The 12,556-nt window shown below is 43.9% G+C and overlaps 1 protein-coding gene across 1 annotated transcript in view; it reads right to left on the reverse strand.

The window, feature by feature from the left end:
- Positions 1 to 162: 162 nt before the first annotated feature.
- Positions 163 to 12,556, reverse strand: part of loxhd1a (lipoxygenase homology PLAT domains 1a) — a 46,586-nt gene continuing 34,192 nt past the window's right edge. Inside the window, exons 31-41 of the mRNA XM_014140204.2 lie at positions 12,358 to 12,484; positions 11,893 to 12,101; positions 9,476 to 9,661; positions 8,860 to 8,987; positions 8,397 to 8,514; positions 4,682 to 4,859; positions 2,729 to 2,914; positions 2,293 to 2,463; positions 1,736 to 1,874; positions 1,214 to 1,369; positions 163 to 1,063 (exon numbers count right to left, since the gene is read on the reverse strand). Of these exons, the coding sequence (XP_013995679.1) occupies positions 583 to 1,063; positions 1,214 to 1,369; positions 1,736 to 1,874; positions 2,293 to 2,463; positions 2,729 to 2,914; positions 4,682 to 4,859; positions 8,397 to 8,514; positions 8,860 to 8,987; positions 9,476 to 9,661; positions 11,893 to 12,101; positions 12,358 to 12,484 (2,079 nt within the window). The 3' untranslated portion in view covers positions 163 to 582. The remainder of the gene's footprint in view (positions 1,064 to 1,213; positions 1,370 to 1,735; positions 1,875 to 2,292; positions 2,464 to 2,728; positions 2,915 to 4,681; positions 4,860 to 8,396; positions 8,515 to 8,859; positions 8,988 to 9,475; positions 9,662 to 11,892; positions 12,102 to 12,357; positions 12,485 to 12,556) is intronic.

Here is a 12,556-nt window from a genome sequence, read left to right on the forward strand (position 1 = left end):
AAGCTTTCATTGAGAATGAGACACATGATCTCCATCCTGATGAGGCTGACAATCCTCTTTTGATTTGTTTTCTGAGTCTGCCTTCACAAGGTAATCGAAATCAGTCAAACCGCAATCTTAAAAAGCAGTTTTGAAAAACAAAAAGTGTTTTGGAATAAGCAGTACAAAATAGTATACTCTTTTATAAAACTTAATTTACAACCAAGCAGCTGAGCAACATGCCATTCCTGATAATGGGTACTTTTAAAATAGTGGCACAATCATGTTACCTGGTCTTATGACCCTATTGTGTGTTAACCATAAACGTTGGTAGTAATGCAATAAAGCTAAACTATAAGATATTCTAGAAATGTAATAATAAATATATAAACATTTTCCTTTCCTGAGATCATGACCATATAGAGGTAATAAAATAAAACAATGAAACTGTTGCCCACATCCAAACTCCATTCAAAGAGTTTGAATCTCTCCATTACAGAGTTGCTTGGGTCCAACACACGGCGAGGCCTCTATCCTCTGCTGTGCAAGTCCTGAGGCTTAACATACGTTTTCATATAGTGGAGAAGTCTCAATATGAGGTCTTTAGTACTTTGGGTAGAGGACCCTGAAGATCTGTCTGTCCGCCTTCTTGGTGTCCAGCCACTTTCCACACAGGAAGATGGTGGTGACACCGTTGGCCGTGTTGGTGACCTCCACGCGGTCCAGCAGCCAGCCGGGGCTGAGGCGGGTGTTGTCGTGCTCCACACATACCCTCAGCAGCTCACCCATGTCCAACATCTCTAACAGGAAGCGGTCCGTCTGGCCACGCTCAAACAGGTTGCGGAACTTCTGACGTAGCGACCGGCGGCCCGAGTCACCGTTGGAGCCGTAGATGGTGATGAAGACATTGGCGTCGGTGCCTGCCCCCTTCTCGTCCCCCGTGATGAGGATGATCTCGTACTTGACGGGCACCAGGCTGCGGGCTTTGCTGGCGAAGCTCTCGATTGCCTTGGTGCACTCGATGGTCACAAACTCGTCCCTCTTCGGGGAGAGGGGGATCAGGGCGTTGCAGATGAATATGAACCTGGGATAGAGAAGGAGAATGATTGTCTCTTCCACAAGACACAAAACTCCTGGGTTTCCACACAGTATATTGCGAGCTGCAGGGCTTTGCACCCTACCGAATAAGCCCCAGGTGGTTTATATACCTGGGGTCAGGCTAGGGGTCACTCACCTGTTGCCCAGCACTTTCTCTATGACAACGACCTCCTCCACGTGCCAGAACGCCTCACCTTTCACCTTCTTCCCATCCTTGGGGGTGTGGCCCAGGCAGATGCCAGCGATGTCACCAAGCTGTTTGGAGGAGAACTCAAACTTGTCCTTGTTTCCCCTGAATGAAAATAACAAAGCCACATAACCTTAAACCATTAAAGAATATGACAAGGGAATAATATTACAACTGACTTAATAAATCATTTAGCAAAAATGTTATTCTAGAAAAATAGATTAAGTAGGATTAGATTTCATGAGCTCTTCTTTACATGCCTGGAAATGTCTAATGAGTTTATTACTAGTGATTGAATTCCTTGAGAGTAGAGTATACTGTTGTCTGTAAAAGCGTTCCTTGTGCCAAGGGAGATCATTCCAATGAGTCTGGCTGTCGTAATAAAAAAGGGAGAAAACCCCAATAATTTCTGCTCATTCTTTACACAAACAAAACCCCTGTTTTTTAAAACTATTCTGAAGAGCAGCGTACCGCAAGAACCTCTTTTTCTTTGATGAGTTCTCCATCATAAATTCTTTTGAACGCCCCTTCCTCCCCTCCAGTGCAATCCAGACGTTCTCTTTGGTCTCTGCGTCGTCTGTGTCCGCCGTGGTGGTAATAATTTCATATTCTTTCAATCAAAAGTAGACAGTGCATTAGCTTGGCCCAGGGAGGACTGTATTCTCTTCATATGAACGGTACATGAGGCAAACATTGACATTAGTATGGTCAGTGTCCAGTCCTGGCGTAACCCCAATGTTGAAAATGTTTTTTCTTGCCCATTACAAGCAGACCTGATTCAGCTAATAAAGAGCTTAGCAGGCTAGTACAAACATTTGCAACCTTGGGGTTACGTGACGACTGCATTTGAGAAACACTGCAATAGAATAGGATTCAAAGTAGATTACATAATACAGTACACTGTAGTGATTTCATTATGATCTGATTGGAGTAATGTAAAGCTAGGAGATTTTCCTGACTGGATGACCAGACCAGGAGAAACACTGAACCCTACTAAAGAGAGAAGGCTTGTGTGTGGCTGATCTTACTGGTCTTCTCGTTGAGGTCTAAAATGTCGTTGTTGGCGCAGGACAACTCCCTCATGATCTGACCATCGTCCTCGTTCTGGGCCAACCAGCGGTCGCAGGGGAAGCGAAATGTCCTGTCCAAGGCCTCATCCTTCACATCAATGTATTCTATGTGCCATCCTGGAGCAGGCCCTGATCATGACATAACAATAGAGTAGGAAACAAGTGACGGGAAAGACCGGCGTGAAACATATATTGTTGTGTTTTGAGTCAAAGTATTGCTGAGAAACCTGAAGAATTGATCTACGTAATTCACTATCAGTTGGTGCATACACACAGTGCAAGTTTAGTTACAGTCAATAGGTGTGCAGGTTTCATATTTTGACTGGTTCACTGTGATCGTAATTGGCTCCCCTCCCTGTCATGTCATCATATTCCTGATGACTGATTGGCTCACCTGAGTTGTCGTGCCACACCCGAACCTTAGAGAGCTCCCCGAGGCTGAGCATGTCAGGGAAACGGAACACATCTGTCTGCTTGCGCTCAAACTTGTTGGATTTCTGGCACTCTTTCAGCGCCAGGGTCCCAGTGTCCCCGCACTCTCCAAACACAATGATCCACACGTTGGCGTCAGTGCCTGCCCCTGTGCGGAGAGGGAGGAGAGTCACCAACTTCTATGAAAAACTGCGGTGCTATTGGCTGATTGGGATTCAAACCCAGATCTCATGCGCACCACAAGACTGTGTTAGCCCTCTGAGCTAAAGGCCATGCAAACATGGTTCACTGAACCACCTTTGTTACACCTTCATGAATCTCAACTCACCCTTAGCAGGTATAGCCAACAGCCTTAAAAATGTATTTTACAAACTAATTCACTAACTTTTTCAGACATCTTCCATTAATCACTAACTGCCTGCCTTTTCATTGCTCAACTCGCCATCAGTCGACACTACAGCCTTCATAAAAATCCATTCACCAATAACCGTACAGTCACTAGACTGCCTTTTCAGACATTCCTGAAAAATAATCAAATCACCAATACAATTTACTTTCATAGACTGATTTTACAAACAGGTCCCTGCAAACATTCCCCATCAGTTACTAACCCTCTGCCTTTTCAAACATCACTTCACCATTAGCAGTCCGACATTCTTGAAAAATAATCAAATTACTTCCATCGACTGCCTTTCCAATAGTCCCCCATTAACCACTAACCAACTACCTTATCAAACCTCAATTGAGAAACCAGAGAAGCCCTGTTTCCTCTGATTCACGAGTGTGTGTGTGTGTGTGTGTGTGTGTGTGTGTGTGTGTGTGTGTGTGTGTGTGTGTGTGTGTGTGTGTGTGTAATGTTCACAGAGCAGTTAGTGCCTCACTGATGTCTTGTGTGTGACAGCTCTGCTCATTATCATTATTACACACACACACACACACACACACACACACACACACACACACACACACACACACACACACACACACACACACACACACACAGGTTGGGTGAGAAGATGTGTCTTCAGTAACACAGGCAAGGGCAGAATGACGAGCTCTTTGAAGTTAGCTCAGACACCTAGCTCCTCTATCGTGTCAAACAGCAGTCTGCCTCTCTCTCCTCTGCGGTGGAAAACTGCACGGCTAAAGAACCAAAGCTGAGCGAGAGGTTTCAGAGGAGTTTCTCTTTCATTAGCCTCTATGACTCAAAATGGATTGTCGTATTCCATCTCTGCTGCTGCGTCGCGTCTCTCCGAGCAGCAAAGAGACTCAGCTGCACCACAGAGATAAAGTAAAACAAGAGAATATAATGTAACAGACACATCCCAGCTAGTTAGGAACAGGACTGAAGCTGAATCTGGTGTAGTGTACAATAAATAGCATGGATTTGTTAGAAAGTGAGGAATAGTGTGATTACAAGCAAATGTAGTAAATGTGGTTCAGGAACTACAGTAATTACTCAGCTTTAATTCAGTGGGATAATATAGTCTTGAGTTTGATACATGGGCCTGTATTCATAAAGCGTCTCAGAGAAGGAATTCTGATCTAGGATCAGGTCCCCCTATCTATTTATTATAATCTAAAAGGCAAAACAGATCCTAGCACTTTTTACTCAGACGCTTTATGAATAGGGAACCCTGGTCAGTCACACAAACATGATGGACAAACATGAAGACTGTAGAATATGGTTTGTCTGTGCACTGCCACTGACTGACTGATTTACTGACTAGCTGGCTGACTGACCGGCTAACCGACTGACTGACTGGCTGGCTGGCTGACTGAATTACTGACTGGCTACCTGGCTAACCGACTAACTGACTGACTGGCTGGCTGACTGAATTACTGACTGGCTACCTGGCTAACCGACTAACTGACTGACTGACTGGCAGGCTGACTGACTGACTGACTGACCCACCTCCAATGTCGCTGGTCTTGACCTGGATAATGTAGGTGGTGATCTCCACCATCTCCTCCTCGTCCACCACAGCAGCCATCTCACAGATCATGGTCCTCTTGGGTCCTTTGGTCTTAGACAGCCACTCCTCATAGGTGAACACTGACACCTCCTCTGTGGTCAGGTTACGCATGATGATCTGGGGGAAATCCTCATTAATTATCATTTTTTAACTATCATTAATTAACCATTATTTTACGAGGTAAGGTGACTGACACAATGACAAATTCTTACCCACAGTAACAACCTTTTCACACATTTAGATTGTATTGCGCATATTAAAGGGTGAGGATGGGATTCCATGCCTTTACATAACTGCTGTAATTATATTGGGAGAAACCATCAATCAACACTATGCATGTACAGTATGTAAGACAATCTGAAGGACATTGCCATTATCTGTAGGACAATGCCATTATCTGTAGAACAATGCCATTATCTTTAGGACAATTCCCTTATCTGTATAACAATGCCATTATCTTTAGGACAATTCCATTATCTGTATGACAATGCCATTATCTGTAGGACAATGCCATTATCTGTAGGACAACGTCATTATCAGTAGGGCATCATTATCTGTAGGACAATTCTATTATCTGTAGGACAATGTCATTATCTGTATAACAATGACATTATCTTTAGGACAATTCCATTATCTGTATGACAATGCCATTATCTTTAGGACACTTCCATTATCTGTAAGACAATGCCATTATCTGTATGACAATTCCCTTATCTGTAGGACAATGCCATTATCTGAAGGACAACGCCATTATCTGTAGGACAATGCCGTTATCTGTAGGACAATGACATTATCCGTAGGACAATGCCAGACAAATACCAACAAAGATGAGCCATAATCCATAGTGATAAAATGCAGAAATATACATATACTGTATATATAAATACTGTAACATTATGAGCATATCTCTGTTGCACTTGCCTCTCCCAGTGTATTTGATCCATTGTCATGGACAGGGTGTAACTGAAGAAATTAGCCCATTATAAAAACCCAAGGATTTGGCTCAGCAGCCCAACCTGCATTAACTTCCATCAATATATTAATTTGAGTGGGATTAGCATGCTGGCTGTGCGCCCAGTTCACAGTTCACGTTGGCAGCACACATCTGTTTTGGGATGCTGTACAGCTACTGGGTCATTTCAAGGACACGGCCCAGCCACTGACAGACACGGCTGGGTATGAGCCTTGACTGCTTAGCTACTGTTCGGCTAGTCTAGAGGCAGGCTGGGTGATTTGGAGAGACATGGAGGGGTTGTGCCTGCATAGGAAATGCCTTTTTCCCATCTGAGTGGTAAGGTCTTGGCATCGTAGTAAATTTTGTACTGAAAGGGAAAAGCCAGCTGCCAATTCAATGTTGACCATCAAACAGAACTGGAACAGAGTTATTGACATTCGTACAATGTGTTACAATGTGTTATAAATTTGCAAAATGTATGATATGTTACAAATTCCGATTTGTTGTGGCTAACGTTAGCTAAGTGGGTAGGTGGCTAAAGCTAAGGTTAGCTAGGCTAGGGGTTAAGGTTAGGGTTAAGGTTAGGAATTAGGTTAAAGGTTAGCTAACATACTAAATAGTTGCAAAGTAGCTAAGAAGTAGTAAGTAGTTGCAAAGTTGCTAAAATGCTCAAGTTGTCTGTGATGAGATTCAAACACGCAACCTTTGGGTTGCTAGATGTTCCCGTTCCTCATCCACTCTGACCAAACAACCACCCACCCTACTTTCAGTTTTGCCTTAAGTAACCTTCTGTCTCATGTAACCATACCAAACGTAACATATCATATTCATTTGAGTGTCCCACATTTATGTTTGTTATGTTACATCTAGTCTATGAGACCAGGCTGCTTTGTGTGTCTGGGGAGAACAGATTCATCCCAGTCTCTGCAGCCTGCATGCTCCAACCTAGTCTGGGTACCAGTCTCTGTAACATTCTACTCCTTTTGGCATATGCTAAAGAGACTGGCCTTTCGGCAATCTCAATGTTCAATATGCAGCCGAATTTCCAGTGGAGTTGCGCATTGGTTGTTGGAAATAACATTAACATTTTCCATGACAACATATAGAATTAGAATTATAACAATGTCAAAAACATTTAGCTGTTGGCTAGGGAAGTTGTATTTTGAGGCTTAAAATCAAGGCTAAGATGTTTTTGCTCACAACGTGAGATAGCACTCTGAAGGTGAGAGTTGCAATATTTGCATAACCTTTGTGGTTGGGGGATAACTGTGAGGGTTATCAAATCAGGATCAATTCATCTGATCTCCTCGAGCTCATTAATGATAGAATGTTCATATTTGAAGAGTGAAGAAAGACCAGTCTCTTTGGCAAATGTACTCGGAGTGGAATGTAATAACTGAACAGACAAGGCAACCAGGCTCCAACCCCACACTGATTGAAATGGGTCAATACAATTACATGCCATTCACTGAAGCTCACCCCAGACGCACTCTGACCCCTACTGTGCAGCATTGAGTGAGTGGTGTGAGTGTCTGTCTGGTGTGTGTGGCTGAATTATCCAGTGACCTATCGCCTGCAGGCAGGGATCAGCGTGTGTGTGTGTGTGTGTGTGTGTGTGTGTGTGTGTGTGTGTGTGTGTGTGTGTGTGTGTGTGTGTGTGTGTGTGTGTGTGTGTGTGTGTGTGTGTGTGTGTGTGTGTGTGTGTGTGTGTGTGTGTGTGTGTGTGTGTGTGTGTGTGTGTGTGTGTGTGTGTGTGAGAGAGAGAGAGATAGAGATATAGAGAGTCTGACTCCTCGATCATACGACAGCATTATTGCATTTTGGTACACCAGAAGTACATTCATTTCCAGTGGAATGCTACGTTTGCCTTGCAGCATTGCGTTGCAGAGACAGTTGCAGTGCGTTCTGTGTGGTGGGTACGTTGGATTTATCGAACGTATGCATGAGACTCTTTGAGTAGACGACTTGACAGAAATGGTAGCAGAAGGTGAATGTTGAACTTTTGTTGCACACATATCCAGATGATGCTGCGTACCATTTTGCTCAATGATGCTGTCGGTGTGACCAAGGCAAGAGAAGTTGTGACTTGAGCAACACTGTGACCTAAGACTTACAGACAGCAAAGCCTCACCCATGTCTGTCTCTCTCTCACACACACACACACACACACACACACACACACACACACACACACACACACACACACACACACACACACACACACACACACACACACACACACACACACACACACACACACACACACACACACACACACACACACACTTAGTTAATGTAGCAATCCCTGCAGAAATCCCTACACCTGTTACCATTGTATTGTATTTTATTGTTGCAATAAACATGAAGTAATCTACATCTGCATTGCTTGCTGTTTGGGGTTTTAGGCTGGGTTTCTGTATAGCACTTTGTGACATCGGCTGATGTAATAAGGGCTTTATAAATACATTTGATTGATTGATTGATTGATTGATTGATTGATTGATTGATTGATTGATTGATTGACTAATCAAAGACCCTACAACTGTGTTGTGTGGTCTCATTGTTGAATGAAGTCAGTATAGGTGCTATCTTTTTGGGTTCTACCCAGAACCAAAATGGTTCTCCTATGGGGACAGGTGAAGAACCCTTTTGGTACCCTTTTCTAAGAGTGTAGACTGTGACATCTTGCAAGTGCTGACCTTAGCCAGGAACCAGTCAGGTCGGCTACCAGAGCCGTCAATACGGACCCTCATCTTCCTCAGGGGAGCAATATCATCAACCTCCAGGCTGAACGTGTCCTCCTGACCCCGCTCAAACCTAAAGACAGCCAGAGTGTGTGTGAGCGCAATGCATGAAGGGAGAATATTTTATACTGTAAACACCACTAGTTCACATCACATACACAGTAGATAAGACAATTCTATGCTAATTGGAGATTGTTTTTATGTGATTTTTATTTACAATGACGGCCTACCCCAGCCAAACCTGGACGACGCTGGGCCAAATGTGTGCCGAATGTTGAATAAAATTGTAGTTTGGTCATTTCAAAACCACTTGATGTCTTTGGGCTGTGTTTATTTTAGTGTGTTAAATCTGTGCATTTGTTCAAGTGTGAACATTTGGTCAGGTGGGTTAACTTTTGGCCAGGTGTGTGTTTGTTACCTGTCCTCGTTCTTCTGCAGTAGGATCTCCTCTGTGGTGCCGTTGGTCCCAAACACAGACACGTAGATCTGGGTGTCTGTCCCAGCGTTCTGAACATCTCCCGTCACCACTGTCACCTCATAGATGATCTGACAATAACACACAATCAATCAATCAATTAATTCATCAGTCAACTAATAAATGAACCAATCAATCAAATAAATCAATGAACATTTGTTTGATTAATTGAAATCAGTTAACATACTTTTCCAGTTAAACTAATCAGTGTGACAAAAAGGATGTGTTTAACAGTATCTTTGTATCACAGGAGGTTGGTGGCACCTTAATTGGGGAGGACAGGCACGTGGTAATGGCTGGAGCGAAATGAGTGGAATGGTATCAACAACATAAACACATGGTTTCAATGTGTTTGATTCTATTCCATTCGCTCCGTTACAGATATTATTATGAGCTGTCCTCCCCTCAGCAGCCTCCACTGCTTTGTATATAAAACAGACATGACAATGTACTGTAGGTGTTCAGTATTGTATTAGCAGGTAATGGCTGTTTAACTTGGAGGTAGAGTAAGTGCAGCTAAATACTGTACCAGTAAGGGAACTTATATAATGATACTTGCCTTTTGGGAGATGGTGATGCTATCTGCATCCAACACGTTGAACACCCTGGCAGTCAGTCCATCGCCCCGATCTTTGGCCAACCAGCACTTACACTGGAAAATGAATTTAACCCCTTTGGTTGGCACAGCAACAGCTAGCTCATCAACCAACCAGCAGCTCTCCGGAGTGGCGCCGTCATGTCCGAGCTACAAAGAGAGCATAGAGCAATCATATCAAACAGTGCGTGTGTGTGTGTAGTGTGTGTGTGTGTGTGTGTGTGTGTGTGTGTGTGTGTGTGTGTGTGTGTGTGTGCGTGTAATGTGAACGGTGCTCAACTCAATGTTCTACAGTTTGAGTACCAGCACCCCCTATAAAATATTGGCACTAAAATATGATGAGTACTGGCATCTACATTTTAAGTTTATCGGCACCCAAAATGAGTTTTGGCACCCAGAGCCATATATTTAGGCCAACTTTTAGAATGTAGGTCTAATTCCAGACATTCAGTTACATAGCACTGTTTAAATATTCCCCATGTATTAGTTAATGACTGGCAGTGTCATGTAAATCAAATCAAATTGTATTTGTCACATGCGCCGAATACAACAGGTGTAGACCTTACCGTGAAATGCTTACTTACAAGCCCTTAACCAAGGGCTTGTAAGAAAAATAAGACTTAAGAAAATATTTAAGAAAAATAAGACTTAAGAAAAGATTTCATAAATAAACTAAAGTAAAAAATAAAAGAGCAACAATAAAATAACAATAACGAGGCTATATACAGTGGGTACCGGTACCGAGTCAATGTGGTTAGTCGAGGTAACTGAAGTAATATGTACATAGCATAGCCATTTGATTAGCTGTTGAGCAGTCTTATGGCTTGGGGCTTCTTAAGAAGCTTTTTGGACCTAGACTTGGTGCTCCGGTACCGCTTGCCGTGCGGTAGCAGAGAGAACATTCTATGACTAGGGTGGCTGGAGTCTTTGACAATAATAATAATCACAGTGGTTGTAGAGGGTGCAACAGGTCAGCACCTCAGGAGTAAATGTCATTGGCTTTTCATAGCCGATCATTCAGAGTATCTCTACCGCTCTTGCTGTCTCTAGAGAGTTGAAAACAGTGATGAGCTTTGAGGGTACTATGGTGTTGAACGCTGAGCTGTAGTAAATGAACAGCATTCTCACGTAGGTGTTCCTTTTGTCCAGGTGGGAAAGGGCAGTGTTGAGTGCAATAGAGATTGTGTGATCTGTGGATCTGTTGGGGCAGTGTGCAAATTGGAGTGAGTCTAGGGTTTCTGGGATGATAGTGTTGATGTGAGCCATGACCAGCCTTTCAAAGCACTTCATGGCTACAGACGTGAGTGCTACGGGTAGTAATTTAGGCAGGTTACCTTGGTGTTTTTTCGGCACAGGGACTATGGTGGTCTGCTTGAAACATGTAGGTATTACAGACTCGGCCAGGGACTGGTTGAAAATGTCAGTGAAGACACCTGCCAGTTGGTCAGCGCATGGTCGGAGTACACGTCCTGGTAATCCGTCTGGCCCTGCGGCCTTGTGAATGTTGACCTGTTTAAAGGTCTTACTCACATCGGCTACGGCGAGCGTGATCACACAGTCGTCCGGAACAGCTGGTGCTCTCATGCATGCTTCAGTGTTGCTTGCCTCGAAGCATGCACAGAAGTAATTTAGCTCATCTGGTAGGCTCGTCTGGCTGGGCATCCCTTTGTAGTACGATTCAATCTTAGTCCTGTATTTACGCTTTGCATGTTTGATGGTTCGTCGGAGGGCATAGCGGGATTTCTTATAAGCGTCCAGGGTTAGAGTCCCGCTCCTTGAAAGCGGCAGCTCTACCCTTTAGCTCAGTGCGGATGTTGCCTGTAATCCATGGCTACTGGTTGAGGTATGTATGTACGGTCACTGTGGGGACAATGTCATTGACGCATTTATTGACGGAGCCGGTGACTGATGTGGTGTACTCCTCAATGCCATCGGATGAGTCCCGGAACATATTCCAGTCCGTGCTAGCAGAACAGTCCTGTAGCTTAGCATCTGCGTCATCTGACCACTTCCATATTGAGCGAGTCAGTGGTACTTCCTGCTTTCGTTTTTGCTTGGAAGCAGGAATCAGGAGGATAGAATTATGGTCAGATTTACCAAATGGAGGGCGAGGAAGAGCTTTGTACATGTTTCTGTGTGTGGAGTAAAGGTGGTCTAGAGTTTTTTTTCCTCTGGTTGCACATTTAACATGCTGATAGAAATGAGGTAAAACCGATTTAAGTTTCACTGCATTAAAGTCCCCAGCCACTAGGAGCACCACCTCTGGATGGCGCTTCTAGAATGTGTCATGTAAATGCATCATAATGCAGAAACTGCATTGGCCCAACTCTTTAAATACATGGCTCTGCTGGCATCTATTTCAGTCCATTTCAACTACTTACCTCCACTTTTTTAATCTCACCAACGTCAGCTCCATGAGCCTCGAAGGACTCCAGAGACCCAGACTCAAAGCACTTCTTCCCCCCAGGCAGGTCCAGCCACAGCCTCTGTGTCTGAATGTGGTTTGGCCCCATGATGATCACATAGACCCTGCTGCCGGTACTGGCATCGTTTTCTTCCCCCGTGGAGATGGTGAAGTGGTATGGGATGACTGGAGAGACACAAGGTAATGTATTTGATTGTATGTGTAAGGGTGAGCAGCCTGTTTCTCCAAACTCTGCCTCTACAAAGCAGAATGCAAATAAAGACTTTTGTCTGGAGTTATCAATCAGCTCATTGCAATGTATGAAACTGGTGAAATTCAGTCTTTTTTCATAACTAGTTTTTTTGTCAATGTGTGTGTGCTGGGGGAGGGGGTTGTGAATGGTTGTGTATGTTTATATTGACAGTAGTGTGTGTTTACGGACTGGTGCTCTCCTTTTGGATGTCCTCCCCCTTCTTCCTCTTCTTGTTCATGTTGCTGTCCACACTCTTCATGATCAGGGCTGAGCTCTTCTTACTGCCCTGGAGAGTCTCCCTCTCCCCCTCGTAACCCTGAGAGAATACTCAGGTCACACACACCTGCCAGGGTTCTTTGTGCGCACACACACACACACACACACACAC

The sequence above is a fragment of the Salmo salar genome, chromosome ssa01 (assembly GCF_905237065.1).
Source record: "Salmo salar chromosome ssa01, Ssal_v3.1, whole genome shotgun sequence".
Lineage (NCBI taxonomy): Eukaryota > Metazoa > Chordata > Actinopteri > Salmoniformes > Salmonidae > Salmo > Salmo salar.